Genomic DNA, 25,599 nt, shown 5'->3' on the forward strand with positions numbered 1-25,599 from the left:
AACATGCTGTAAATTCACATAGTTTTCATAGTTTACATAGTTTTCATATTTTTTCTCCAAAACCAAGATGAATTATATATATAATGTAGAATGAATTGTATATATATATATATATATGTATAATTATTCTTAGCTATGCGACTATTGGTACACCGACCCTACATGCGGATGTTTAGGACAGGATTCCCGAAATGAATAACTTGACCAATCCTGACGAAATATTTCTTTTAATTTTTTCGATCAATTCAAATAGTAAAGGGTTATTTATTTTGATCAAAAGTAGATAACTGCAGGGCGGTGTTTCTATTAATTAGAAAAACGTTCGCATCCCGTCCAATTTGGTCAATTTAATGAGTATATAATTATGCATATCTATTTAACGTTCAACACCTTTCAAGGCAACCACATTGGGGATCAATTATTTTTCTACTCCCGACATTACATTTGGCCATTTACATTAGATAAGTACCTTCCGACAAGCTTTACCAGAATGCTGCATATAGCCCAATTATTGCGGCCACTGTGTTGAAAAACGTTAATTACTTCCGTGCCGACAATACCGACACCAGCGGTGGCGGCAAGATCTTCAATTTGCTCACACAAAACTGAATCTCTGAAAAGCCCGACAATCGGAGGATTCGTTGGTTCAAAGTATAAAACAGACCTATGAGTCACAGCCAATTGCAGTCGTAATTTGTTGTACATTGCGATTGAAGTGAACCTAGAAATAGTGTATGATATGCTTTTTCAAGCATCCAGTATTTTCTCAGCAGAAGTCTTCCAGAAAAGTGGTCAAACTTTTTTTACAAAACAAGCATCTTATAGTCACCCAAATTTTCTGCCTCGATGTACCCACAGACCTCCGTTGTATTCTTGAAAGAACTGAAGAAAATGGGCCACTCTTGGGGATCGCCATTAAACTTTGGAAGCTCGCGCGGCATTACTTGCCGGGCAGCTAGTTGAGCACTCGATGGACCTACTGAAGGACTAATTCGCATTCCACTAAAACCAGGTTCTAGTGATCCAACTGCAGCAAATGGTGATTGAATCATACTTGTTACTACCGGGTTAGTCATTGGTCTATTTCCATAGTCAACTGTTGTATCGAGCGGAATACCTTGAGGTAGAGCACAAGACTGACTGCTTAGCAATGGATTTGCTTGGACAGGTCCTTCAGATACAACTGCATTGGGTTGAAAACTGCGACGAACTATTTTGCAACGAAACAGCTGGTAATTGCATTCCGCTAATTACCCCGGACGGTTGAATAGTTTCACTTACTGTGTGAACCGGCAAGGTAGCCCCCTGTTCCGACGATGATGGCTTCGACTGTCCAGCTTCGCCTTCCGCAGCTACCTTCAACCATTTCTCCAACTGGTCCCGTTTACTTTTCACGCTAACTCCGGTCCGTTTACTGTTTACGCTTACTCTGCTCCGTCTTCTGGAAGAATCCTTTTCATCAGCTAACTGCATTAACAGTTTATACCGCTGCTTCAAATATTCCTGCTCTTCGTCCAGCTGTTTCAACTTACCTGCCTTTTCCATCTGTAGCCATTGTAGTCTGGCCTCTTTCTCCCTTTTCTTCCGCACACAGCTTGCTCAGCTTCCGTTGCTCCTCTAGATGCTGCAGACTAAGATGCAACCGTTGAGACGCACGACTGCTGCTTTTACTCACAGAGGATTCGTTAAACGACACTCCCGACTTTGACTTATCGTCGGCACCGTCCCAATCAGTGAGACAATCACTTCCAGCTTTTTTCCGCGATAGACTCGTTGACACCCACGCACCGAAAATGCTCCCACGTTTCTCAAATATCACAACAGACTGAATTATCATCGCCCTCTATTTTATTTCACTTTTTGCATGGCTTATCAATACCCTCCGAACTTGTGACGTTTCTACCGTGTCTGGGCATGATTAAATTAAGTAGCCAAATTTCAGTTGTTTAAAGCTAGCCTAAATGACTTCTAAACTACAGCAGCAACAACTGCGATGCAAAAAAGCTAATAAAGGTTCTACTGACTTGGTTTACAGCTACCTTCGGCTCCCCGTCGGTTGCGATGATAAGGGTGGTCTTCAATGTTGGGTCGTTCTTTCTACGGACGACTTCCTGTTCACAGTACTCCTCGGCAGGGACCTGCGATGGGCAAAATTCATCTCACTTCGGATGAAATCTTTGTAGAATGTTCCCGATCATCATAACAAACACCGTCTTTTAGTTGCAGACTTAGTAGCTACAAAGCTGTAATTTATTGGATATCAGTTAGTTATAAAAGTGATTAATTCAGTCATCTTACATTTCAGTATTTCTCTCGGTCTGTCCTGTCTGATTGATCCGTAAACGGGAAGAACTATCCTCAGCTAATCTTTACGTAATTCATACTGTTAATATTCTCATTTCACTAGAACATTCTTCGAGTCGGACAAACCTTCAGTGCGAAACTTCTTAACTTTATCGCGGTTCAACTGTCTGTACTGGATTTGGAACTGCTAGTGAAATTCTACAATATAAATGCACAGAAATAAAGGAATTCAACTAATTTCACTCTCTTTCAACTTACTGAATAAAGATCGACAAATGTGCACTTCACTCTTTGATTCACTGTTCAAACTGCTGAATAACTGTGTATAGAATATTCTGTTGTATTATTTGCTCTGTTGTGCCTGACGTACGCCGTGATCTGTCATTCCACTTGGCGGAATCCGCTCAGTCGCGAAGGAAAGGACAGTGGATTCACCTTCGTTTCGCGGTCAACAGTGTTGCCGGTAACAGTTAACATTGGTACATTATCGAAACAACTGATCATTCACAAAAGGTTACAGCAATGTTGTCTTCTGTGTTAGTCATGACATTTTTCATGACAATGTATCCCAATCCGCAAAAGTTGGGACAAACGGTTGTGAGCGTGCATGCTTTGTTGTTTGTTTTGCGTCTGTTTCGATGACAATTTTATTCACTGATCAGGATAGTACAAGTATTGTACAGATAACCATTGTGCATTTTACGGCAGTATGGGAGGAAACTAAAATTTCTAAAAATTACCAGGAATTCAAAAGTGCTCATTTCAGTCTGATATTTTGTACAACTCATATCGAATACTAGGTGAATTGTCAGAAAATAATTCTGATAGAAATTTCATTGCTATCACATTACGAGGCCCATTTATAATCTCAATGTGACTAACGGTTATAATTACCAATGTGACAAAACAACTTGGTATTTTTTTCGAATTTTCTAGAACAATCTCACTGATTTCAGTAAGTTGATCGAAAGTATTTATCATTTGATGACTCTCCATGGTATTAACTCCATTTTGTCAAAAATGTCGAATGTGACTGTTTTGCAGTTATGGGCAGTTTATTTTGCGGGAGGCAAAAAACTAATCCATGACCATCCAGTGGCTATTTATAACGTATTCTTGAAGCTTGCCACATTATTTTCATTATTCTGGTTTTAGTTTGCTGTAAAAATCTTGGCCCAAAGCAACCCTTATGGACCAATGTCACCCCGCACGACGGTAATGATTATCAATAGATAAGTATTGAATATTTAGTAAATGGCAAACCTTCCAACAATTCATTCATTTTCCCACGTATTAGCATTTTCCGCGATTTTCAAGTAATTCTAAGCCCAATACATTATTGGCACATATCTCATCATCTGCTATTCTAAAGTTATAAAACATGCTTTCTTCGTCCATTTTCGCTTTCGAGCTGGTAAGACCTACGAACCTGCTCAGCGAGTAGTACCTCGCTGCCAGAAGCCTGCTGAGCTGTTGATCATCAAGCTGCCAATCCAGCGACCAGATTGTGAATTTGCTCAAGATTTCTAAATTGATTTGCGCTTCCAGAATTGACCCTGCAGGAATCGGTGCGCTAATGCAAGATTTGTACGAGATGGCTGAAGAAAATCAGCCAAAGCAGCTTGTTGAAGCGCCCATCGTCATCGCCACCGCAAACCTCATCGGGCGAGTAGGATTTCAACCTGTGCGCCGTCAAAATGTGTCCATGTTACTCGAATTCGACAATTCAATCGCCCTTTTCAGGGTCAACAAATGTGTACTAAAGAGTTAATTGTGTAATATTTCCTAATGTGTATACCACATACTTGCTATAATCACTTAATTCTTCTCGTAGCATCACACAATATCTGAGTAGTGTTGGATCCGTTGAATCTGTTGCATGCTCCTTGTGAGCGAGCGACGGAATCCGGATCTATTGTGTCGGAAGAAAAAACGAAGTGTGCCGGTGAAAAAAAACATACGCGTCAGTAGTGTTGGATCCGTTGAATCTGTTGCATGTTCCTTTGTGGACGAGCGACGGAATCCGGATCCATTGTGTCTGGTTCGCGTTGCGCGGAAGAAAAAAAAAACGAAATGCGCCGGTGAAAAACAAAAAAAAAACAACGCGTCAGTAGAGTTTGATACGTTGAACCTGTTGTATGCTCCTGTCGAGCGAGCAACGAAATCAGAATCGTGTCCGTTTTGCGTAGTAACCGCACTATCAGTGTCGGTCATTCGTGTTTATGCTCACGTATTCATTTCGAATTATATATTTATCGTTTACCAAAACGAATCCTTTCCCATATCCAAACTCCCAGTGTTTTCTTGTGGAAGTGCAGAGGACTCCTCGGCTTCTGTAAAGCAAGTAACACGTCAACATTTCCCTCCCATTCCCAAATTGACCTGCATTCGGACGCAGCCGGCGCCGGTATTGTTTGTTATAATAATGAGAGCACCAGTACTTACACATTGAGGATGCTACTGATCCCGAGTAGTGTCTGATGGTTCCCTGTGTAAGTACAGCTGTTCTTGCAATAACGGAGTAGCAACTGCGGGCGGTCAATCATGCTCATGCTCATGCATGCTCGTAGCATCACACAATATCTGATTTGTTACGAATAATTAATAATTGCTAATAGGGTTCTTCCTTAGCCGGGCGATTAGAGTTCGCGGCTACAAAGAAAAGCCATGCTGAAGGTGTCTGGGTTCGATTCCTGTCAGTTCAGGATCTCTTCGTAATTGGAATTTCCTTGACTTCCCTGGGCATAAAGTCTCACCGTACCTGCTACGATGTCTCATCGTACCTGCTACTGATGTACGTATGCAAAAATGGCAACTTTGGCAAAGAAAGCTCTCAGTTAATAAATGTGGAAGTGCTCATTGAACACTAAACTGAGAAGCAATGACGTCCACACTGCCAAGAAGTAGAAGAAGAATTGACAATACGGCAAATTGAAATTTACGGTGTCGATGACGATATCGACGACTAGGGCACTTCTCCGAACGGAGATCTCCTCACTGTTCTTAAATTCACAAACCATTACATTTTGAATTATAACTAAACTGCTCACTAACACACACTAACTGTCCCAAATGGTATTATGGGCAGTTTATGAAGACACTTAGCTGAGAGCTCTGTTCCAGTTGGGATGTAAAGAACTTAATACGTATGCTTGAAGTGTCTGTACATATCAGCTTTTTTTTCGCTGAATTAGTTATTTTTGCGAAATTTTGTGAGCTGAGTTCTCCAACATTTTTTTTATATTTCAGTTCAGTTTGCTGAAATTTTCAGAAAAATCTGCTGACTACCAGGAAAGATTTGCTAAACTTTTAGCAATTTGGTTTGCTGACGACTTCAGCACGACATATTTCATCAAAATATTGCTGAATTGGTTGGATGTGTATGTAGTATCTATGCATAGCTTTCGTGATTTATCACAGAGATATACAAGAAAAGTCTCGGTTTCTTATATGATTACTGTTTATTTCGATCGATCTCAATTTACTACATTCTCCATGATAGATAATATGTGTGTATTAACTTTGTAACATCATGATTCCAAAATGTGCGATCAGGACATACAGAAATGATACTAATAACTTTCCTTGATAGAATAATCGTCTACAGTGCAATCCCAGCCTTCGCAGCCAGTTCACGATAACGTTCAGTCAACTTGTTCTCCGGATCGTACTTGCTCTTCAGCATCACCCACTCCATGGGACGGTTCTCGATCAACCAAGCGATGACCTTGTTTCCGGTATCACGTTGCTTCTCCGTACACTTGGTGCATCCGGTTTCCAGCGCGTCGGGCAAGTACTTCTTCAGATCGGTTCCTTCCGGAGTACATGGACCGGCGTCCATCAGGCAGTTGAAGTAGTTCTTGAAGAGGCGATCCGATTTGAGAATTTCCTCGACATCGATGTTGTCGTAACGATTGTTGTAGGTAGCTTCCTGCGCTGCAGCCACGGCGAGTAAAGCGAGGGCGATGAATAGTTTCATGTTTAATTCGATAATGAGATGCACTTCTGGAAATGAATGGTTTGGGTTGTTTTCAGCTTGGTGTTTGGATTTGAACTATGATGAAATGCATTCAGATTACTGCTTTATATATGAGTAAAAATGCAAGTTGTGCAAATGCAAGTTGGGATAATCATAAACATGATTTAAAAATCTAACAACTATTTTAAAAATAATTTAAATGCAATAAACAATCAAAAATATTCACAATAGCAATTAATATATTTGTTTTTATTCAACAAACAATATGCGGAACACTACACTAGTAATTATCTCTTTTAGCAAAAGCGTTCCGCTTCCAAAGAATACTGACATGCGGTAACTGTTTTCAATTCAGTAATTGTTCTGAATCACGCCAATTCGAAGTGGGAATTCCCTCCGAAAATGTTGATCCGACAATGATAAGTGGAACCATGATTCGCTAAGTCATCGATTCTAAAACAGGAAAATCCTATACACCACATCAACAACAATTATCAGGCCCAACTGAAAATTCGACATCATAATCAATCCGTGGGGCCCAGATAGCCGTAGCGGTAAACGCGCAGTTATTCAGCATGACCATGCTGAGGGTCGTGGGTTCGAATCCCGCTGGTCGAGAATCTTTTCGTAAAGGAAATTTTCTTGATTTCCTGGGCGTAGAGTATCTTCGTGCCTGCCACATGATATACACATGCAAAAATGGTCAATTGGCAAAGAAAGCTCTCAGTTAATAACTGTGGAAGTGCTCATAAGAACACTAATCTGAGAAGCAGGCTTTGTCCCAGTGGGGACGTAATGCCAGAAAGAAGGAGAATCAATCCGTGACCTCACATTGACCCTATCACTCCCAAAAAAAACCACGACACACTCCATGAATCCATCTGTATGAGACTCTTGCATCAACACCCTCAAGCAGCTGCCTAATTTCAGCCCTATTTTGGCATATCTTCTCGAACCTTCCTTCGATGTTCGAACGCAACAAAACTCTCCATCATCGGCAACGCGTCGCGGGTCTGACCTAGGTGCCCATTAGCTAATAATTCTTCACACTGCAGTAGCCGAAAACATAGCCAGTCTGGGCCACCACCACCACCGCCTCAGATTGATTTGACCGGTCCCCGAGATAAATTTCAATAAACGTCAAAGACCGAAAAGCCTTCTCAACGCGCGCGCGTTGCATCTCTTTTGCGCCGAAGATCTGTCCGTATGCAGTAAGAAAGGCTGGGCGAATTTGAAACTGTGCAGTGAACTTAGCGACAATAGGTTGGCTTTAACACGGTGGTAAAGTCAGGTGGGGACAATGAGGGGTTTGTTAAAAAATATTCTCTTTTTTCAAAGTGTTGATATACTGAACTTTACTTTTGATGTTGCAACGTCCTTCAAGGCATGACGTGCGCCAAAATGTTACGCCTACAAACTCGGTCCATGGCTGCTTGCCTCTGGCTTTTCATTCGTCCCACACTTCCAAGATCCAGCTCCACTTGGTCGAACTCCCTATCTCTTTGCACTTCTCTTCGTAATGTACTGGCCGAATTTGAGGTGAACCCCTTTTTTGCGGGGTTGTTGTCTGGCATTCTCACATCGTGGCCCGACCACTGTGTTGTTCCAGCTTTGGCGACCTTTTGAATACTGGGTTCACCGTAGAGTTGCGCAAGCTGATGGTTTATTATTATTTTACCGCTCAAATAACGGCTTTATCATATTTAGACTTTAAATTTAAAAACTGGTCCAAATTTTAAATTTTTGATCATGTTTGACGTTTACTTCGCCGACAATTTTCCTCTGGGATTTCACTTTTTAAAAAGATCTGACATTTCGGAACGTTTGTTCAAGGTTGTTTTGAAAGGTCTCTCAAGTGACTTTAAGTCACCCGAAAACATCAAATATGGAATAAATCAGCGGTTTTCAGCTACGCGACAATTTTGAAAAAAAAAGATTTAAAGTATGCTTTTAATTATATAATTGTAATTGAAAGGTTAAAAGTATTCTATCGGCGAATATTTGATCAAACATATGTGATAGTTTTGCCTGCAAAACTAGGTTTCCCTTGATTTAGATCCATTTTTTTCCGAAAGAATAAGTTGAAACTTTCAGGGTGTACAAGTTTTGTTGGGATACTTATCCTCGTGGAAAAAACTGATCTGAAGTAACTTCAATAAAAGTCGAAATTATGAAACCGTTAGGAACCGTTAACGTACTTAAATAGTAACAACTTGCTGATACCGGAACAATCGGGATATCGGGAAGGTCATTCCTGTGAAACCGCATTGAACTTGGTATTGGCTAAGTGGAAAGAACAAATGGAGCGAAAAGATACGATTATTGCTGTTTTTTTGGATCTGAAGCGCGCCTTTGAAACAATCTCTCGGCCCTTATTGTTAAAAACAATCAGGCGTTTTGGAATTTCGTGTTCTGCATATAAATGGTTTGAAAGCTATTTATCTGACAGAACCCAACGGACTGCTTTTAATGATTTTATATCCAGTCCCGTGGAGAATAACCTTGGTGTGCCACAGGGAAGTGTATTAGGGCCTATTTTATTCATTATGTACATTAATGACATGCGACGAGTCTTACGATTTTGTGATATTAATTTGTTTGCTGATGATACCGTGATATTCATTGCAGCTAAAAACATAGAATATGCCGTTTCACACTTGAATGCAGATTTACGTTCTCTGAGTAGATGGTTGAAATACAAACAATTGAAATTGAATATAAGTAAGACTAAATTCATGGTTATTTCGCGGAATCGAGTAAATGATAATGTCTCCGTGAAAATTGATGATGAGACAATTGACCGCGTGCGCGATATTAAATATCTTGGCGTGATTATTGATGACAAGTTAAAGTTTGACTCTCATATTGACAATGTTATCAAGAAAATAGCCAAAAAGTATGGAGTTCTCTGTCGCTTGAAAAACGATTTAAATGTTGCAAGTAAAATACAGTTGTATAAATCAATCATCTCTCCTCATCTAGACTTCTGCCCCTCCATCTTGTTTCTAGCAAATGAAACTCAAATATCGAGATTGCAACGTTTACAGAATAAAACAATGCGTTTGATTTTAAGATGTAACCGGTTCACTTCCTCCTCTTTTTTATTAGATGCCCTACAATGGTTATCAGTGAAGCAAAGAATTGTGTATTTGACAATGGTGTTTATTTTTAAAGTAGTAAATGGATTGTTGCCTCGATATTTGTGTGATCGAATTGAAAGAGGAAGTGATGTTCATAGATATAATACTAGAAACGCGGATGATATAAGAACACCGTATTTTTTAACCAGTGCTTCACAAAATTCTTTGTTTTTTAAAGGAATCAATGTCTTCAATTCGATGCCTATACACATCAAACGTGCAACAACACTAACACAGTTCAAAAGACTATGTATTTCACACGTCAAAGCTGCCTTTTGAACAGCTACTCTGATAAGTTTTTTAGACTTAGACTAATTTTATATCTTGACGAAGTTATCATTAACTGATATTTTGTATGGACTAAATTGTATTTGTTTTAATATTATTGGGGCACTAATAAACTATAATGTTCGCCTCGATGATGATGATGGATTTTTTATATTTTGACGTAGTTATAGTTTACTCTTTTTTGTGAAGTCTACAGAGATTTGAGCCCCGCGCGCGGTACACAGGTATAAATGACTTTTGATTATTTATCAACCAATTTGGGGATTTAGGCTGTTGGATGATTCTATTAATTAGTAGTAAGTTGTCTGGTTGAATGTCGGAAATTTCTTGAAAATGCGAATAATGCCCATAGTTTTTGAAATCAGCTTGCGGGGTTACCAAATCTGGCAATGTTTTGGATTTTGTTGAACTTTCATGATCACTAGTAATGCTTACGAATATTGATGGTTGAGACCAACAGTGTTTTTTAAATTTGTTTTTTGCTGTAGAGTATGGAAACTTCTAATGTTGTTTACACCTGTTATAATAATCAGACCGAATATTGCTTGTAAATCTGGTTAACATTGATCACAATTAATTATCTAAAAGATATATCGTCTAGCTCAAACCTCTGTAGGGGTATGTGGCGGGACCATCATCATCATCATCATCATCATCATCATCATCATCATCTCACGGGGTTTATAAATATTTCTTGAAGTGTTGAAGTTGTGGTTAACTCATCAATGGAGACTTAAAAAAAGGAAAATTTCGCTCAGAAACTAGCTCAGTTGTTCGAAATTAAAATATAAGTCGAAAAACTTCCTAACCATAGCTGTTCTGCAACAAGCCACAAATTTTGAAATATTTGGCAAAAAACAAATAGGTATAGTTCCATTGAGGGACCACTTTTTTTTTAAATAGCTTCCTCTTAGTCACGCTTTTTGTATGCGCCATCCAAAAATTTTGTAATGCTTTGTAATGTGCTCCGCGAGCCAAAATTACTGAAAACCCCTAGAATAAATCTCGATTACTTTTACAAATCGACGTAAGTAACTATCATACGGTTTTGAGAAAGTTAATTAAGAAGAATCACAACCTTTCTTTATAAAACTGTTTTAAAATGAATCCCCTTCTTTTACTTTTTTAACCGTGTACATCGCTTAAATTTTGCATGCAATCAGCTCGCGTTAAAACACTAGGTAGTTCGTATCATTTCCCACAAAAATTGTATGACAAAATGATAAGCCGTTTCAATCAGTTGCTTACGACGTTTTTGTACCAGTGTAAAATCGACTCAAGTAGTTTTTTGTTTTGATTTGTGGTTGAGTCACTTTGTCTCCCATACAATAAAGCGGCGAAAGTAGTGGTTAGGTTGCGAAAGTGGAGAATCTCACTTTCGTCGTTTTGTAAATCCGGATATTGAACGTTCTAAAAGTGAAAAATCGAGTTGGTTTAGAGCGAAACGTGTAGAATTTCGTCTGCGAAACACGTAGGATTGATAAAGTAAGTTTATTAACTTTTCTGACTAGAGTCTGTTTGGATAAGTCTTCGATAAATGATCTACTTGGATTTTCCCCATTCCTTTAATTATTATGAAAAAGAGAACCCAATCTAGCATTCGTCGGAAAGGGCTTTCTCTAGAATATTGTAGTTTACTATAACAAAAGTGATCCAAATAATATTGAAGCTTTAGAATAGAGTGGTCCGCGGACCTCTAGGGGGCCGTGACGGCTACTCAGGGGGTCCGCGAAGCCATTGTCATTTTTCCTCATAGATATTGAACGTGACAAATATTTTCTGTGAAGATTCTTGATGGATACCTAACAAGGTTTTCGTCGAGTTCCGACAATAATTTTGAAAGTTTCGCGACAGGATTTTGTCGTATATCTGCTGGTATTAGTTAGTGATACTAGAGGACTTTCTCTTTCTAATATTGTGAAAATCCAGAATGACCTTCTGGGAAAATCTTCGGCAATTTTTTTTTGTTGGAATGCACCAGAGGTGGAAGACATGTCAATTGCTGAAACTTTTTATTAGTTTCGCTAAATAGTTTCAATATGCCCCGTATATAAAAGCATATTTTTGCCAAGTTCCAGACAAAACCACCTATGCTAAAGTGAATCATGGAGGCGCCCAAGTAGATCAAGTAGAACAAAACTTGCTCTGCAAAATATTCTGTTGGGTTTTGGTAAAATCATTTTTGGAAATTTATCATCGAACTCCTGGAAAGATACATGGTAAAGTCCTAACCACATGCTTGATGTACTTCTCCAAAGGATCACAGCAGAATACTTGAATTATATGTGATGAATTATCTGATCCTAGTGTCTCTTATAAAGCATTCTTAGATATTCGGTAGTTTCCATTAATATTCAATTCCGAAAATATTACCCCATCCCTCCCACGACAATGTTCTGGACGAGAAAAAAACTCTAAACTAAATTTGCTTAAACTAAACTACCGTGAATCGCAAGTCAGTCCCATCTGCATTTTCGTCAAAATTGAGTTGAGTTCAGTTTTCAACATATTTTTCAATGCTCTTTCAGCTCAACTCATAAGATAATATGATTTGTTCGGAAAAATGAGGAAAAAATAGCAAGTCAAATTGTCCCATAATGAAAAGTAACCGCATACCAGTCCCACTACAGATTTCCACCCCGTGTAACACAAAAAATAACCGGGTTTTGTTCATCTCTATATTTTTCTCAAAAAGATATCGAGGTGAAAAGCAAATTGTGAAAGTTTCATTAAGATCTGATCATGTTTCAATCCTCTGGGATTTCTTGAATATTCGTATGGAAAACGGGTTTGGAAACTTCACAGCCCATTTTCTCAATGCCTACTTTTTACAGATGGGACTGACTTGCGATTCACGGCAGTAGAGAAGTTACAAATTGTTTAAAACTTTGGAAATAGCTAGAAAAGTTTTGATTATATATCAATAGTTATGTGATTGTTTATAAATGGTTACTCTGTTGAATCAACAAGTAGGATGAATGAGTGTTCTAATAAGCTCATAATCTTATTCCAATGTCTACATTATAATAAAGAACTGAAACAGTTTATGTTGGATTCGTCGAAAAGTGATAGTGCATCACAGACACCATAAACATTGAAAGATTAATGGATTAATACTAAGGGGCCCGCGGGGTGCTTGAAGAGCTTCAAAGAGGGTAGTAGCTTAATAAAGGTTGGGAACCACTGCTTTAGAAAAAGCAAGACTTATGTTCGATGTCCGTGTGACATGGGAACATTTCTAGAAATTTGGAGGAAATTTCCAGAACCCCACAGGTACCAAAAGTGGGGTCAGGGTACCAAACATTTTCGCATGAATGCTAAATGCATGATTTGTGGAGGTTCTTCTCGCGTTAAAGAAATCTGTCCAATGAAGGAATATACCAAAAAGTTTGTGTGCGCAAATTGCGGGGGCAACCATTAGTCTAACTTTTGGAGTTCATTGTACAATTCGCAAAGCAATTCCAACGGAAGAGTTTCATTTGACGAGTGCTCTTCAGGATATTTCTCAATTCAATAACCTGAAATTCCTACTTGTTTATTATCTTCTAGATATCTTTTAACGATTGATATGGGCTAAGCCAACTCTAGTTACCTTTGTAGTCAACTGATTACTCACGCTGATTTTGATTCTGGTCATGTCCCTGTTGCATTTCAAAAGCGGTTAGCAATCCTCCACTTTCAATTATTTACGATCTGACTGGAATACATGTAACGAATGAAACAAGCTCTAAATAGTTAGCAGCTTAAGGACCACTTCCGTCCACGGAAGACCACGAATGTATGTTTCAGCCCGGCCTGAGACTCTTTTTCTAAGGCGGGACAATCGTATGGCTCAAACACTTAGTTCCAAATGAACACCCACACGAAGAGACTCCGAAGATTAAAGATCCGACTAAGGTTTAAAAAATAGTAGAAAAAAGCTAAATAAAGGAAATTATAAGTATCTATATACACGAACCGTCACTTCAAGAAAGATTGAGTGGGCTGGTAAGAGGAGACAACAACTTCTGTTCCTAACTTGTCCCGGGAATAAATATGGGCCCTATTTCTTAAACTAGCTACATTGGTTAGATCTAACCTGGATTTCTAAGGCGTCGACGAAGGTAACTGGAACGAAGTTTCTCCCTCCTACGGTGCTTCGAACGGTAACGTTCAGATGAAAACTTCCAGGTGGCGTTGTAAGTCACGTTCAGCTGGTATTTTGGCTAGGCGTCGTCTTGATATAGCGTACGGTGTAATCCCGTGTTACACTATCTACACGCGTTAACTGGGTAACCCGGTCGCAGTATATTTGTGGAGATATACAGAGTCGTAGCGTGGCCTCCTGGCGCCCTTGGCGAACCACTATTGAAGCGCCCTTTATTTCATGATCAAGTTTTTCATTTCACTAAAAATGCATTATAATAAAGATTCTTTCCAAAATCATAGAGTAACTTATTTAAAAGATATTCTTAAAAATCCGCAAACTGTGTATTCAAAATTCGAATGTCTGCTTTGAACTAGGCTTTCAATAATATTTTTTTACATTCTGTTAAAAAGCATAGACCATGTTTCAAATGTTATTTTCAAGAGAGCTGATTGGTAACCACGAAGTTACAAAATTTTTCAATATATTTCCTTCTATATAGCCAGAAAATAATCTGCAGAATCTACCCGGATGTATGAAACAAAATTAAGAAATGCTTGTAGACTTTGCCGATTTTTTCTCAATGAATTTTCAGTTTACTCCTTCAATATAATTTACTTTGTTGATCAAAAAGCGATATGTTATAACAACTGCAGATTTTAAATCATATTTCAAGAAAATCCTCCATAATCTCCTTCTTCTTGGCGCCCCTATCATATCGGGACAGAGCCTACTTCTCAGTTCAGTGCCTAGCCGAAGTTGCCATTTTTGCATTTCATTGATATACCAGCTCGGGATTCTGTGAGAGTTAAACTCATAATTTTATCAGAATTTTTAATTCGATTCTATGAAAATTCAGCCTGAATTCTCGTGATAACGAAGAATCTGTTGAAAATTCAGTCCATAGCCCGCCTGAAATTTTGTCAGAATCACACATTGAATAATGTGGAAAGACTGACCAAAATTCTTTGTTGAAATTATGGCTTGGTATGTATGAAAATTTGACTAATATTAGTTTCAACTGTATATCTTAATATCGAAGATTTTTGGTGAAATAGTGACGTGAGAAATGCACTCATTAAAAAGAAACTTGTTGAATTTCGTCAAGTACGTCACGCATTTTGGCGCCCCCTAGAAGCTGGCGCCCTTGGCGGGTGCCAACTTGGCCAACCGCACTAGGGTTCCTAGTACCGACCCCTTTTGATGAGTACCGGTTCTACGGTACTGTAACTCTCAGTACCGGTAGTACCGGTAAAATACCGATACTGGAAGATTTTTTGCAATAAATCTAAAGCACACAGTATTGGATAAAATATTTGCAACTTTTTCTAATTCGTCAATCAATACAAGTTTGCTAAAGCTTACTCTTCATTTTTATGAATTATAATTCTAACCAAATATGTCCAAAATCGTTCAAAATGAATATTTTATTGACTATGTTATCACCTTGCTTTTCATTCATAAAATAGGACTTTAAATGCAAAACATGTTCAAAGCTCAATGTTTAACTGCCATACATGTGCGTATATTTGTAACAAAACCGAAAAAGCTCTTTCTAATCCATCCAGTTGTTGCCCATGCATCGTGAAGTGTTAGTATATATTTCGCTTTGATCCTTTGATATGAATTATTCCGAACAATCCTTGTGTCATAATTAAAGCACTTTCAAATGTTTCGATACCCTGAAATATTGTTTTATATATATGGCTTGTTGTCAGAAGGCTTGATATTCATCATCAGCAGCTTTATTTGTATTCGATAATTAGTAAAAATTGGGGCCCAGATAGCCGTAGCGGTAAACGCGCAGCTATTCAGCAAGACCATGCTGAGGGTCGTGGGTTCGAATCCCACCGGTCGAGGATCTTTTCGGGTTGGAAATTTTCTCGACTTCCCAGGGCATAGAGTATCTTCATACCTGCCACACGATATACACATGCAAAAATCGTCATTGGCATAGTAAGCTCTCAGTTAATAACTGTGGAAGTGCACATAAGAACACTAAGCTGAGCAGTAGGCTCTGTCCCAGTGGGGACGTAACGCCAGAAAGAAGAAGAATTAGTAAAAATTCGATAATCTTGTTGGTAACCATAGGATCTGCTTAATCATTTCCGCTCAATAGTTACACCCTTAGTTTTTTTCGATGTTTTTAAAAGTTTTTAATGGAAACAAGATGCAAACAATGAGCGTTCTTTCTATGTAGGGAGACAAATCATCCTTAGTGCAGAAAAGATGATAATTAGAATAAGTCTTCCTGTAATGCGTTCCTTGATGGACCTGACGAGTTCTTCGTTAATCATTCATTGTGAAAAAATGTTAATTCAAACGAATTTTAGATTTTTCTTCAGTACCGAAAATACCGGTACTCAATGCCTTCTAGTACCGGTATTTCGGTACCAAAAATTGGTCGGTAATACCGGTACTTTCGGTACCGGTACTCCCGGTACCAAAACCCTAAATCGCACGCTACGGCACTGGAGATATACTGTGGACAGAGTACTTGCTAGCTGGGACACCGATGCCGATTAGCCGCTGTGGGTGGCGTTACCCGTGGCCGTGGGTGAGGTTTGGTCATGGAAATCCTTGTTGCTTTTTCCACCAAGGGGCTACCAAATGTTCCCAAAACTCACGTGGAGTCGTGTTTTACCAAATCTAACCAAAAACCCACGAAAGCGTGGGTTTGCAACCTGCGCAACGTATTGTATTAACATTTTGTCGTTTTGCACCATTAGTTATACCAAGTTACCTTCAAATTGTATTAATAATTTCTATGATCCGATCGATAATCACTTTTTTCGAAATCTTGTGGCTGATCTAATTGAGTGTAAAATAGTATAAGTGAAAATTGCGTACTTTATCACTTTTTATACTTACAAAGCATACCTAGTTTAATGCACACTTTTTTGGACTTTTTAAATATCCGTTTAGACTCTATGTTTTAACTTTCAACTTGTTCGCTCTTAATTTTTTCCACTTAGATTTATCACCTCTGATAGCTTAGTCAATATTTACTGAAATGATCACCCGGACTGTAGCGGGTCAATGTGGCGTGAATACAAAAGCCTGCTTTCATCTCTATTTTACCTATTTAGATATGCCTCCCAGTCCCCATAGTTTGCGTGTTCAGACGTCAGTAAACCTTTCGATTGACATGCAGATGGCTCTGTCCACATGCTGCAAGTTTTGAAAATAATATTCATTGTTCCATACATACATAACATACATAGATAGTACTCTAGTTGTTAACATTTCTTTGCAAACGAAACTTGATATTGACTCTTGAAACTTAAACAAAATCCATTGTTGAACCAAGGGGCATTGCAATTCCAAAATTTGTAGTTAAGTTCGAATTGCAGAATTTGAATGAAAAAACGTTTTTCTCGTTTAAGAAACAAAATTTTTGAAAACAAAACCTCAGAATCCAATTCCAGCATTGAAAGAGGAAAATAAATTATTAGTAGGGAGTGTATCGAAAAGTAGTCGCAAACATTTATAACGGTATATCTCAGAGCATAGTTTATCTTTTTAAAAGCTTTTTTCACGCAAATCTTCATCATGTCATCAAAAATTGAAGCAGCTAAAAAAATATTGAATAATATGCAGTCCCAATATAAATACAACAAGGTTTATAAAGCATAGAAAATAAAATCTTGCACAAAATTACATTTTTGAAGTGTCTTCTGAAGATTCGATGATTTGTATTGAACAAAATGTATATCAAACAAAATAGGATGAAAAGCTTATTCTATCGGAAAATATGTTGACTTCACACAGCACGTAAAAAGAAATTCAAAAAAATAAATTATTGCTCTAAAAAAAACTCAATAATTGGAACAAGGTCGGTTTTAGAAAGTCACTTTTGTTTAATCAACTTTTGAAGCTCTGTCATATACAGCGGTAATTATATAGAGTAACATTTTTTGCTTACGTTACTTCATAAATATGCAAAGAAACTTTTCCAATCAAAAAACAATTTTTTATTCATTACAATCGTTCGATATTAACAACGACTTTTTTCGATTTTTGTATTTGCTCTTAATGAATTTTTCAAAATATTGTTTGCACTATGTCATGAAAGTTGTGGCACAGAATATATTAGCATAAACAAAAATATTTTTTTCTTAAAATTTAACACATATATTAACATATCAATTTTTTCAGAGGTGTGCAAGATTTTCATCGACATCTGTTAGTAATTTGCAAAATTATCATGCAAATGCCACTTTCTTTAAATAATATCGTCGTATAATCATTTTTAAATACATTGTAAAGCAATTCTGATCAAAACATTGTTTGTAGGTTCAACCCATTATTTTTGAGACTGTTTTGAAAGTTTGCGACTACTTTTCGATACACTCCTTAATTGCAAAAAAAAGCTCAAAAACTTGCTATGTAGTTTAAACGCACGCACAATTTTAATTTATGACTCAAGTTACTCAGGATTTCAAAAGCATTTTTGGAAGAAGTGAGAGCGATTATTAAAAAAATCAAAAATATGAATGCTTTTGGCGATGATGGAATTCTCAACATCATTATCAAGAAACTTCCAGATAGTAGCTTTTCTTCTTGTTTAATATATTCAACAAATGTTTTCAGTTGGCATATTTTCCTAACATATGGAAAAAATGTCAAGGTTATACCAATTTTAAAACCAGACAAAAATCTTGCACTAGCTATCGTCCAATCGGCTCACTTTTCTCCATCAGTAAACTTTTCAAAAAGGTTATTTTGTACATAATGTTGGTCCACATCAACGAAAATTCAATATTTGTCAATATACAATTTGGTTTCCGGCATAGACCTTCGACAACTCATCATCTTTTACGTGTAACAAATTTTATTCGTTTCAACAAATCTGAAGGCTATTCTACTGGTGTCGGCCTGCTAGACATTGAAAAAATATTCGAAGATGTTAGGCATGAAGGCTTGATTTTGAAATTGAAAAACATATATTTCCAACATGCATTGTTTGAATATTCCAAAGCCATCTGTCAAATCGTACACGTCAGGTTAATTATCAGAACTCCAAGTCTGAAAGAGTTCCTGTAAGAACTGGTGTTCCTCAAGGCAGCATTTTGGGACCAATATTATACAATATTTTCACATCTGACTTACCTGAGTTACCTCAGAGGGGTATCAAAAATCTTTGTTTATGAATGACGCAAGCCTCTCCGGCAAAGGACGAAGCCTGCGTGTCATCTGTAGTAGATTGCCAAAAAGTTTGGATTTTTTTTCTTCATACTTGCCAAAATGAAAGATTTCTCCTAATGCTTCCAAAACTCTACTAATGATATTCTCACATAAACCAAAAGCTCTTTATTTGAAACCTTCAAGTAAACATGTTATCACGTTGAGAGAGGTTCCAATCAATTGGTCAGATGAAGTTAAGTATCTAGGGCTCACGCTAGATAAAAAAAATAACTTCCAAAAATCACGTTGAGTATACTTTCTGGACCTCTTAAGACGCCTATGTATCTATCAGCTGTTCCATCAGCTGACCACTCGAACCACATGGTGTTTTTTTTTTTCAATTCTGCCGCTTCCTTTGTCGGACTTTTCTTCACTTGGGCTCTTCGAGCTGCAACCACTTCTGCACCCATATCCAAATTACCGAATTAAGTGAACCGGCAATTATTTTCTGCGACCAAGAGAAAGGAAACACGCTCGAGACGATATGTGTCTAGGCAATCTGAAAGCCAGTAGCCTAAGCACCATTGCCAACATGGTAACTGCGACTTCTCGATGGGTTGAAGAGCGAGTCCTTGATCGGATCGAACTGAGTCGGATGGATCGCAGACACTTTTTCGGTACCCTATGACTCACAGACAAGAGATTCTAGTATATAAGGCAATTGTTGATTCTAGATTAGGTATACTTCACAGCATCCTCTCAAACCAAGCAGTACAAAGCACTTCGGTAAGTGAACTTTTTTTAGATTTCAAGTGTCATTTAGAAATCACGAAAGTGCGCATTTAAATTATGTATCTTTTTGTTATAGCGAAAATGAAACTCTTCGTCGCGGTTTTCGCTCTGATTGCCGTAGTGGCAGCCCAGGAACTGTATACCAGCAAGTTCGACAATATCGATGTAGATGAAATCCTCAAATCTGATCGACTCTTCAAGAACTACTACCAGTGCCTAATGGATGAGGGTCGCTGCACGCCGGAAGGTAACGAACTGAAGAAGATCCTTCCAGAAGCCCTCGAGACGAACTGTGCCAAGTGTAGCGAGAAGCAACGAGATGGAGCCATCAAGGCCTTCGGATATCTGAGTGAAAACCGACCGACGGAGTGGAAGACCCTGCGGGACCGCTTCGATCCTGAGGGCAAATACATCGAGCAGTACCGCGAGGAAGCCGAGAAGAATGGAATCAAATTCTAGAGACCTGATTAGCTGTACAACTAAGACCATCTTGAGCGCAAGATGGTTGATTTATTGCACACATGTTCAAACGGTTCGATCGCATTTGCTCGACAATAGCCACGCTGTGATTCAGTCAGTTCCTCGAAACCATAATCTGCAATAAATGATTATTAATTAATTTTACGTACAAAAAAATTACTCTTATCATCTTTCCTCTAACTCATTCCTCGTAGCTCCGAGCCATACCTGATGGTTTGAAGATCGCCAAAGTGGTTAGTGATTTGCATTTTTTTTTTTGTCGGTTCGATATTTACCGACAATACAAAAACTCGCGTTACGATCTTGCTCAAATTCAGCTAACAAAATTTACAAATGGTTCAGATACGGATGAACAAACAATTGCATACTTTTGGGAGTTTAAAGATGCTTGATTGTCATTTGATACGCCGAACAACAGTCAGTGGTTTGCAAACGTTTGCAGAACTCGTTTTTGTCTCGAGCACCAATCGCCATTTACTTAATTTGAGATCGTTGAATCTATTGCCATTTTCAAATATGAGAGGCCCAAACGCAAAGGGATGTGAGTGATATTTTGGCCGGGATTAAGTTGAGTACTGTTTCAACAAATTTTGTGTGGAAACTGAAAGCTTGTTTAAGAGTTTGATTAAGCTAAAACCAAAGGTTGGAGCGCTGTTCAAAAAGCGCATGAAATTGACGATTCGAAATACTCCAGAGTTCCTCCGGAAAATCTTCCAGAGTTGATCTGGGAGTTGCTCCAGGAATTCCTTCTCAGATCTCTTGGAGGTCCACCTTAAATTCCTTCGGTGCTCCACCGAGAGTTTCTTCAGAGCTTTTCCGCAAATTCGTTTGAAATTCCACCGGGAAGAAGAACAATTCACACCGTCTTCTGTCATAGGCTGCACATACTGAACATAACTAACATTAGACAACGAACACACGGAACGACCAATGGACCAGTGAAGAATTTTTCGTTTGATGAAAAGTTTTCTCCGACTGGGGCGGGAATCGAACCCACACTCCGTAGCACAATACACCTAAACGACTGACGCCGCTAACCGCACTGCTACGAAGCCCATGACGTTGATCCGGATACTCTTCGGAGTTGTTTCTTACAATAAATTTAAGAATTCTGCTGGTTCTTTCCACTATTTGTTTGTTTCTGTTGATAACCAAAAAATACAATAACCAGTGCAAGCGCGTGCAGTCTGTTCTCTTTTTACTAGTTTATTTAATTTTGACAGGTTCATTTTTGGGATGTGGGACATTTCAAACAAACGTATCACATAAGGACGTTTTGCATACGGACGTTTGGCATAATCGGAATTATATGCCTTCTTCAAAATGCTACCTGTTCTTGTATGAAACTGCATTATGCGAAACGTCCATTATGCCAAATGTCCGTATGCGTAACGTACTTATGCGAAACGTCTTAATGCGAAATGGTTCACCCCCAATTTCGGCTCAAATTTGGATTAAAAATGGACTACCGGTGAAGTTGTCCTTACTGGTCAATTTAATATTGACAAGTCCATTTTTGGCACAAATTTAGAACAAAAAAAGAACCACCGGTGAAGTTGCCCTTAAACTGACTCATGTATATACAGTTGGATCCTAAACCTACCCTATGAGTACGGCTTGAAAACTTCTGCTTCTGCTTCTGCTTCTGCTTCTGCTTCTGCTTCTGCTTCTGCTTCTGCTTCTGCTTCTGCTTCTGCTTCTGCTTCTGCTTCTGCTTCTGCTTCTGCTTCTGCTTCTGCTTCTGCTTCTGCTTCTGCTTCTGCTTCTGCTTCTGCTTCTGCTTCTGCTTCTGCTTCTGCTTCTGCTTCTGCTTCTGCTTCTGCTTCTGCTTCTGCTTCTGCTTCTGCTTCTGCTTCTGCTTCTGCTTCTGCTTCTGCTTCTGCTTCTGCTTCTGCTTCTGCTTCTGCTTCTGCTTCTGCTTCTGCTTCTGCTTCTGCTTCTGCTTCTGCTTCTGCTTCTGCTTCTGCTTCTGCTTCTGCTTCTGCTTCTGCTTCTGCTTCTGCTTCTGCTTCTGCTTCTGCTTCTGCTTCTGCTTCTGCTTCTGCTTCTGCTTCTGCTTCTGCTTCTGCTTCTGCTTCTGCTTCTGCTTCTGCTTCTGCTTCTGCTTCTGCTTCTGCTTCTGCTTCTGCTTCTGCTCTGCTTCTGCTTCTGCTTCTGCTTCTGCTTCTGCTTCTGCTTCTGCTTCTGCTTCTGCTTCTGCTTCTGCTTCTGCTTCTGCTTCTGCTTCTGCTTCTGCTTCTGCTTCTGCTTCTGCTTCTGCTTCTGCTTCTGCTTCTGCTTCTGCTTCTGCTTCTGCTTCTGCTTCTGCTTCTGCTTCTGCTTCTGCTTCTGCTTCTGCTTCTGCTTCTGCTTCTGCTTCTGCTTCTGCTTCTGCTTCTGCTTCTGCTTCTGCTTCTGCTTCTGCTTCTGCTTCTGCTTCTGCTTCTGCTTCTGCTTCTGCTTCTGCTTCTGCTTCTGCTTCTGCTTCTGCTTCTGCTTCTGCTTCTGCTTCTGCTTCTGCTTCTGCTTCTGCTTCTGCTTCTGCTTCTGCTTCTGCTTCTGCTTCTGCTTCTGCTTCTGCTTCTGCTTCTGCTTCTGCTTCTGCTTCTGCTTCTGCTTCTGCTTCTGCTTCTGCTTCTGCTTCTGCTTCTGCTTCTGCTTCTGCTTCTGCTTCTGCTTCTGCTTCTGCTTCTGCTTCTGCTTCTGCTTCTGCTTCTGCTTCTGCTTCTGCTTCTGCTTCTGCTTCTGCTTCTGCTTCTGCTTCTGCTTCTGCTTCTGCTTCTGCTTCTGCTTCTGCTTCTGCTTCTGCTTCTGCTTCTGCTTCTGCTTCTGCTTCTGCTTCTGCTTCTGCTTCTGCTTCTGCTTCTGCTTCTGCTTCTGCTTCTGCTTCTGCTTCTGCTTCTGCTTCTGCTTCTGCTTCTGCTTCTGCTTCTGCTTCTGCTTCTGCTTCTGCTTCTGCTTCTGCTTCTGCTTCTGCTTCTGCTTCTGCTTCTGCTTCTGCTTCTGCTTCTGCTTCTGCTTCTGCTTCTGCTTCTGCTTCTGCTTCTGCTTCTGCTTCTGCTTCTGCTTCTGCTTCTGCTTCTGCTTCTGCTTCTTATTCTTATTCTTATTCTTATTCTTATTCTTATTCTTATTCTTATTCTTATTCTTATTCTTATTCTTATTCTTATTCTTATTCTTATTCTTATTCTTATTCTTATTCTTATTCTTATTCTTATTCTTATTCTTATTCTTATTCTTATTCTTATTCTTATTCTTATTCTTATTCTTATTCTTATTCTTATTCTTATTCTTATTCTTATTCTTATTCTTATTCTTATTCTTATTCTTATTCTTATTCTTATTCTTATTCTTATTCTTATTCTTATTCTTATTCTTATTCTTATTCTTATTCTTATTCTTATTCTTATTCTTATTCTCATTCTTATTCTTGACATTGCGTCCTCACTGGTACAGAGCCAGCTTCTCAGTTATTAACTGACAGCTTTCTTTACCAAAGTTGCCGTTTTCGCATTTGTATATCGTGTGGCAGGTACGATGATACTCTATGCCCAAGAAGTCAAGGAAATTTCCTTTTCGAAAAAATCCTGGACTGACCGAGAATCGAACTCAGACACCTTCAGCATGGCTTTGCTTCGTAGCCGCGGACTCTGATCACTCGGCTAGGGAAGGCCCTCTCGTGTGTGAGCTACAAACCAAGCGTGAAACATCTCAAGCATGAGATATAAGAAGATGAAATTTTCGCAACGCTGACCACAAGTACATGGCCAATATAATACATACAGTTTGTATCCTTTGACAGATACGCCTTTTTCGACCTCAACTGTAAGGCCGTCTTCAGTGTCGTGTAAAAGACGACACTGAAGACGGCCTTACATTTGAGGTCAAAATACGCGTATCTCTCAAAGGATACAAACTCTAGTGGAATTAAATGGTATAATACTTAATTCGTTTTTCTTTTATTTATAGGTATTCCACTAAACAGCTCGAAAATTCATGTTCACCTTTCGACTTTTTCTTCAAGAACTAACAGTAAGCTTAGCATAGCATGAACACTAGGGTGCCAATGGAATGTATGGGAAAAATTTTGCCATCGAATTTCAAAAAATGGCAATGCTCAAAAGTTTTGTCTCCTCCAAAAAAGTCCCCATGCAAAATTTGAGCTCAATCGGACTTCATTAAGTGGACCCCCAAAGCGGTCAAAGTTTGGCTTTTTTGACCCATGGAAAATCTCCAAAGGGTACATGAAATGTCCGAAATCGATTTTTTTTTTTTGATGCCAGATGTCTTAGAAATGCATGAAACGTCGAGATCTGGTGTTATTTGGAAAAAAAATTTTTTTGAAAAAATCGACTAAGTCCCAAAAGTAAATTTTTGAGTTGGGGGAGTGAATTGAATTTGAAATGAAAGATTTGAATTCAATTGCTGAGAAATTCAAGGCAATAGTATTGAAACATATCCTATATCATTGTTGGCCACTGAAAGCATATTATATGTGATATTTCATTAGGGTGGTTCATTTACTTTCCATTAGGGTGGTCCTTTTTGTAAAAAAATAAAAAAAATAAAAAATATAATTTTAATTGAATATTGAAGACAATAGTATTGGAACATCTCTCACATTATCGTAAGCCATTTTCTACATTTAATATGTGGTATTTTATTAGGGTGGTTTACTTATTTTCCATTACGGTGAGCCTTTCTGTCGAAAAATCATAATTTGAATGGGATGTTAAAAACAATAGTATTTTATCACCTCTTTCATTCATCATGATTCTTCATTGGCATGCAACTCTTCATTAAGATATTTTCATTAAGGTTTTCTTTTGAATAGTTAAATTAAAACGTTCCAATAACAATAATCAGTGAATTCAGTGAAGCACAACTCTAACTGCCATAATCAAAATACAGATAAAAAAGGAATGAAATAATTTTTGACGTATTCAAATTATGACAATAGCTTGATGGGCGACGATGAAGGGCAACAAAATTGTTAAGTTTATATTTTCAAAAGAGATTCTCAGCCTTGGGCTCCTTCATTTCCGAAACAAAAGTACGTTGCCTTCTGCTTGCTATAGTACACGCGATTCGGTTGTGACAACGTAGGCAATTCCAGTTTTAACAATCAGTTCACGTTTATTCTTCAAAGATGTAACAAAGTTCCTTATAGAAATTTCGTCGGAATTTCATATGGATTTCGTTGGAGTTTTCAACGGAATTTTCTTTGGAGTTTCCTTTGAAATTTTAATCGGAATTTCCTTCGAAAATCCTCTTAAAATTTTTTATTGGACTTTTCTACAAAATTTCCTTTGAAATTTTCTACGGAATTTTCATCAAAATTGGAAATTTATCCTGAATTTGCTTCGGAATATCCTGTGGAACTT

General features: G+C 38.4%; 2 protein-coding genes across 2 annotated transcripts; one reads left to right on the top strand and one right to left on the bottom strand.

The window, feature by feature from the left end:
- Positions 1-5,824: 5,824 nt before the first annotated feature.
- LOC5573166 (ejaculatory bulb-specific protein 3) lies at positions 5,825-6,404 on the bottom strand. The gene has a single exon (XM_001660732.2). It carries the CDS (start codon positions 6,281-6,283, stop codon positions 5,906-5,908), a length of 378 nt encoding a protein of 125 aa, XP_001660782.2. The 5' UTR covers positions 6,284-6,404; the 3' UTR covers positions 5,825-5,905.
- Positions 6,405-19,650: 13,246 nt separating this feature from the next.
- LOC5573168 (ejaculatory bulb-specific protein 3) lies at positions 19,651-20,392 on the top strand. The gene is made up of 2 exons (XM_001660734.2): positions 19,651-19,750; positions 19,833-20,392. The coding sequence occupies exon 2, from the start codon at positions 19,838-19,840 to the stop codon at positions 20,213-20,215; it is 378 nt and encodes a 125-aa protein (XP_001660784.1). The 5' UTR covers positions 19,651-19,750; positions 19,833-19,837; the 3' UTR covers positions 20,216-20,392.
- Positions 20,393-25,599: the final 5,207 nt, after the last annotated feature.

The sequence above is a fragment of the Aedes aegypti genome, chromosome 2 (assembly GCF_002204515.2).
Source record: "Aedes aegypti strain LVP_AGWG chromosome 2, AaegL5.0 Primary Assembly, whole genome shotgun sequence".
Taxonomy (NCBI): Eukaryota; Metazoa; Arthropoda; class Insecta; order Diptera; family Culicidae; genus Aedes; species Aedes aegypti.

What these genes read in the sequence shown, in the direction of transcription:
- LOC5573166 (XM_001660732.2), bottom strand. Translation starts at nt 6,283, where the DNA reads ATGAAACTATTCATCGCCCTCGCTTTACTCGCCGTGGCTGCAGCGCAG.
- LOC5573168 (XM_001660734.2), top strand. Translation starts at nt 19,838, where the DNA reads ATGAAACTCTTCGTCGCGGTTTTCGCTCTGATTGCCGTAGTGGCAGCC.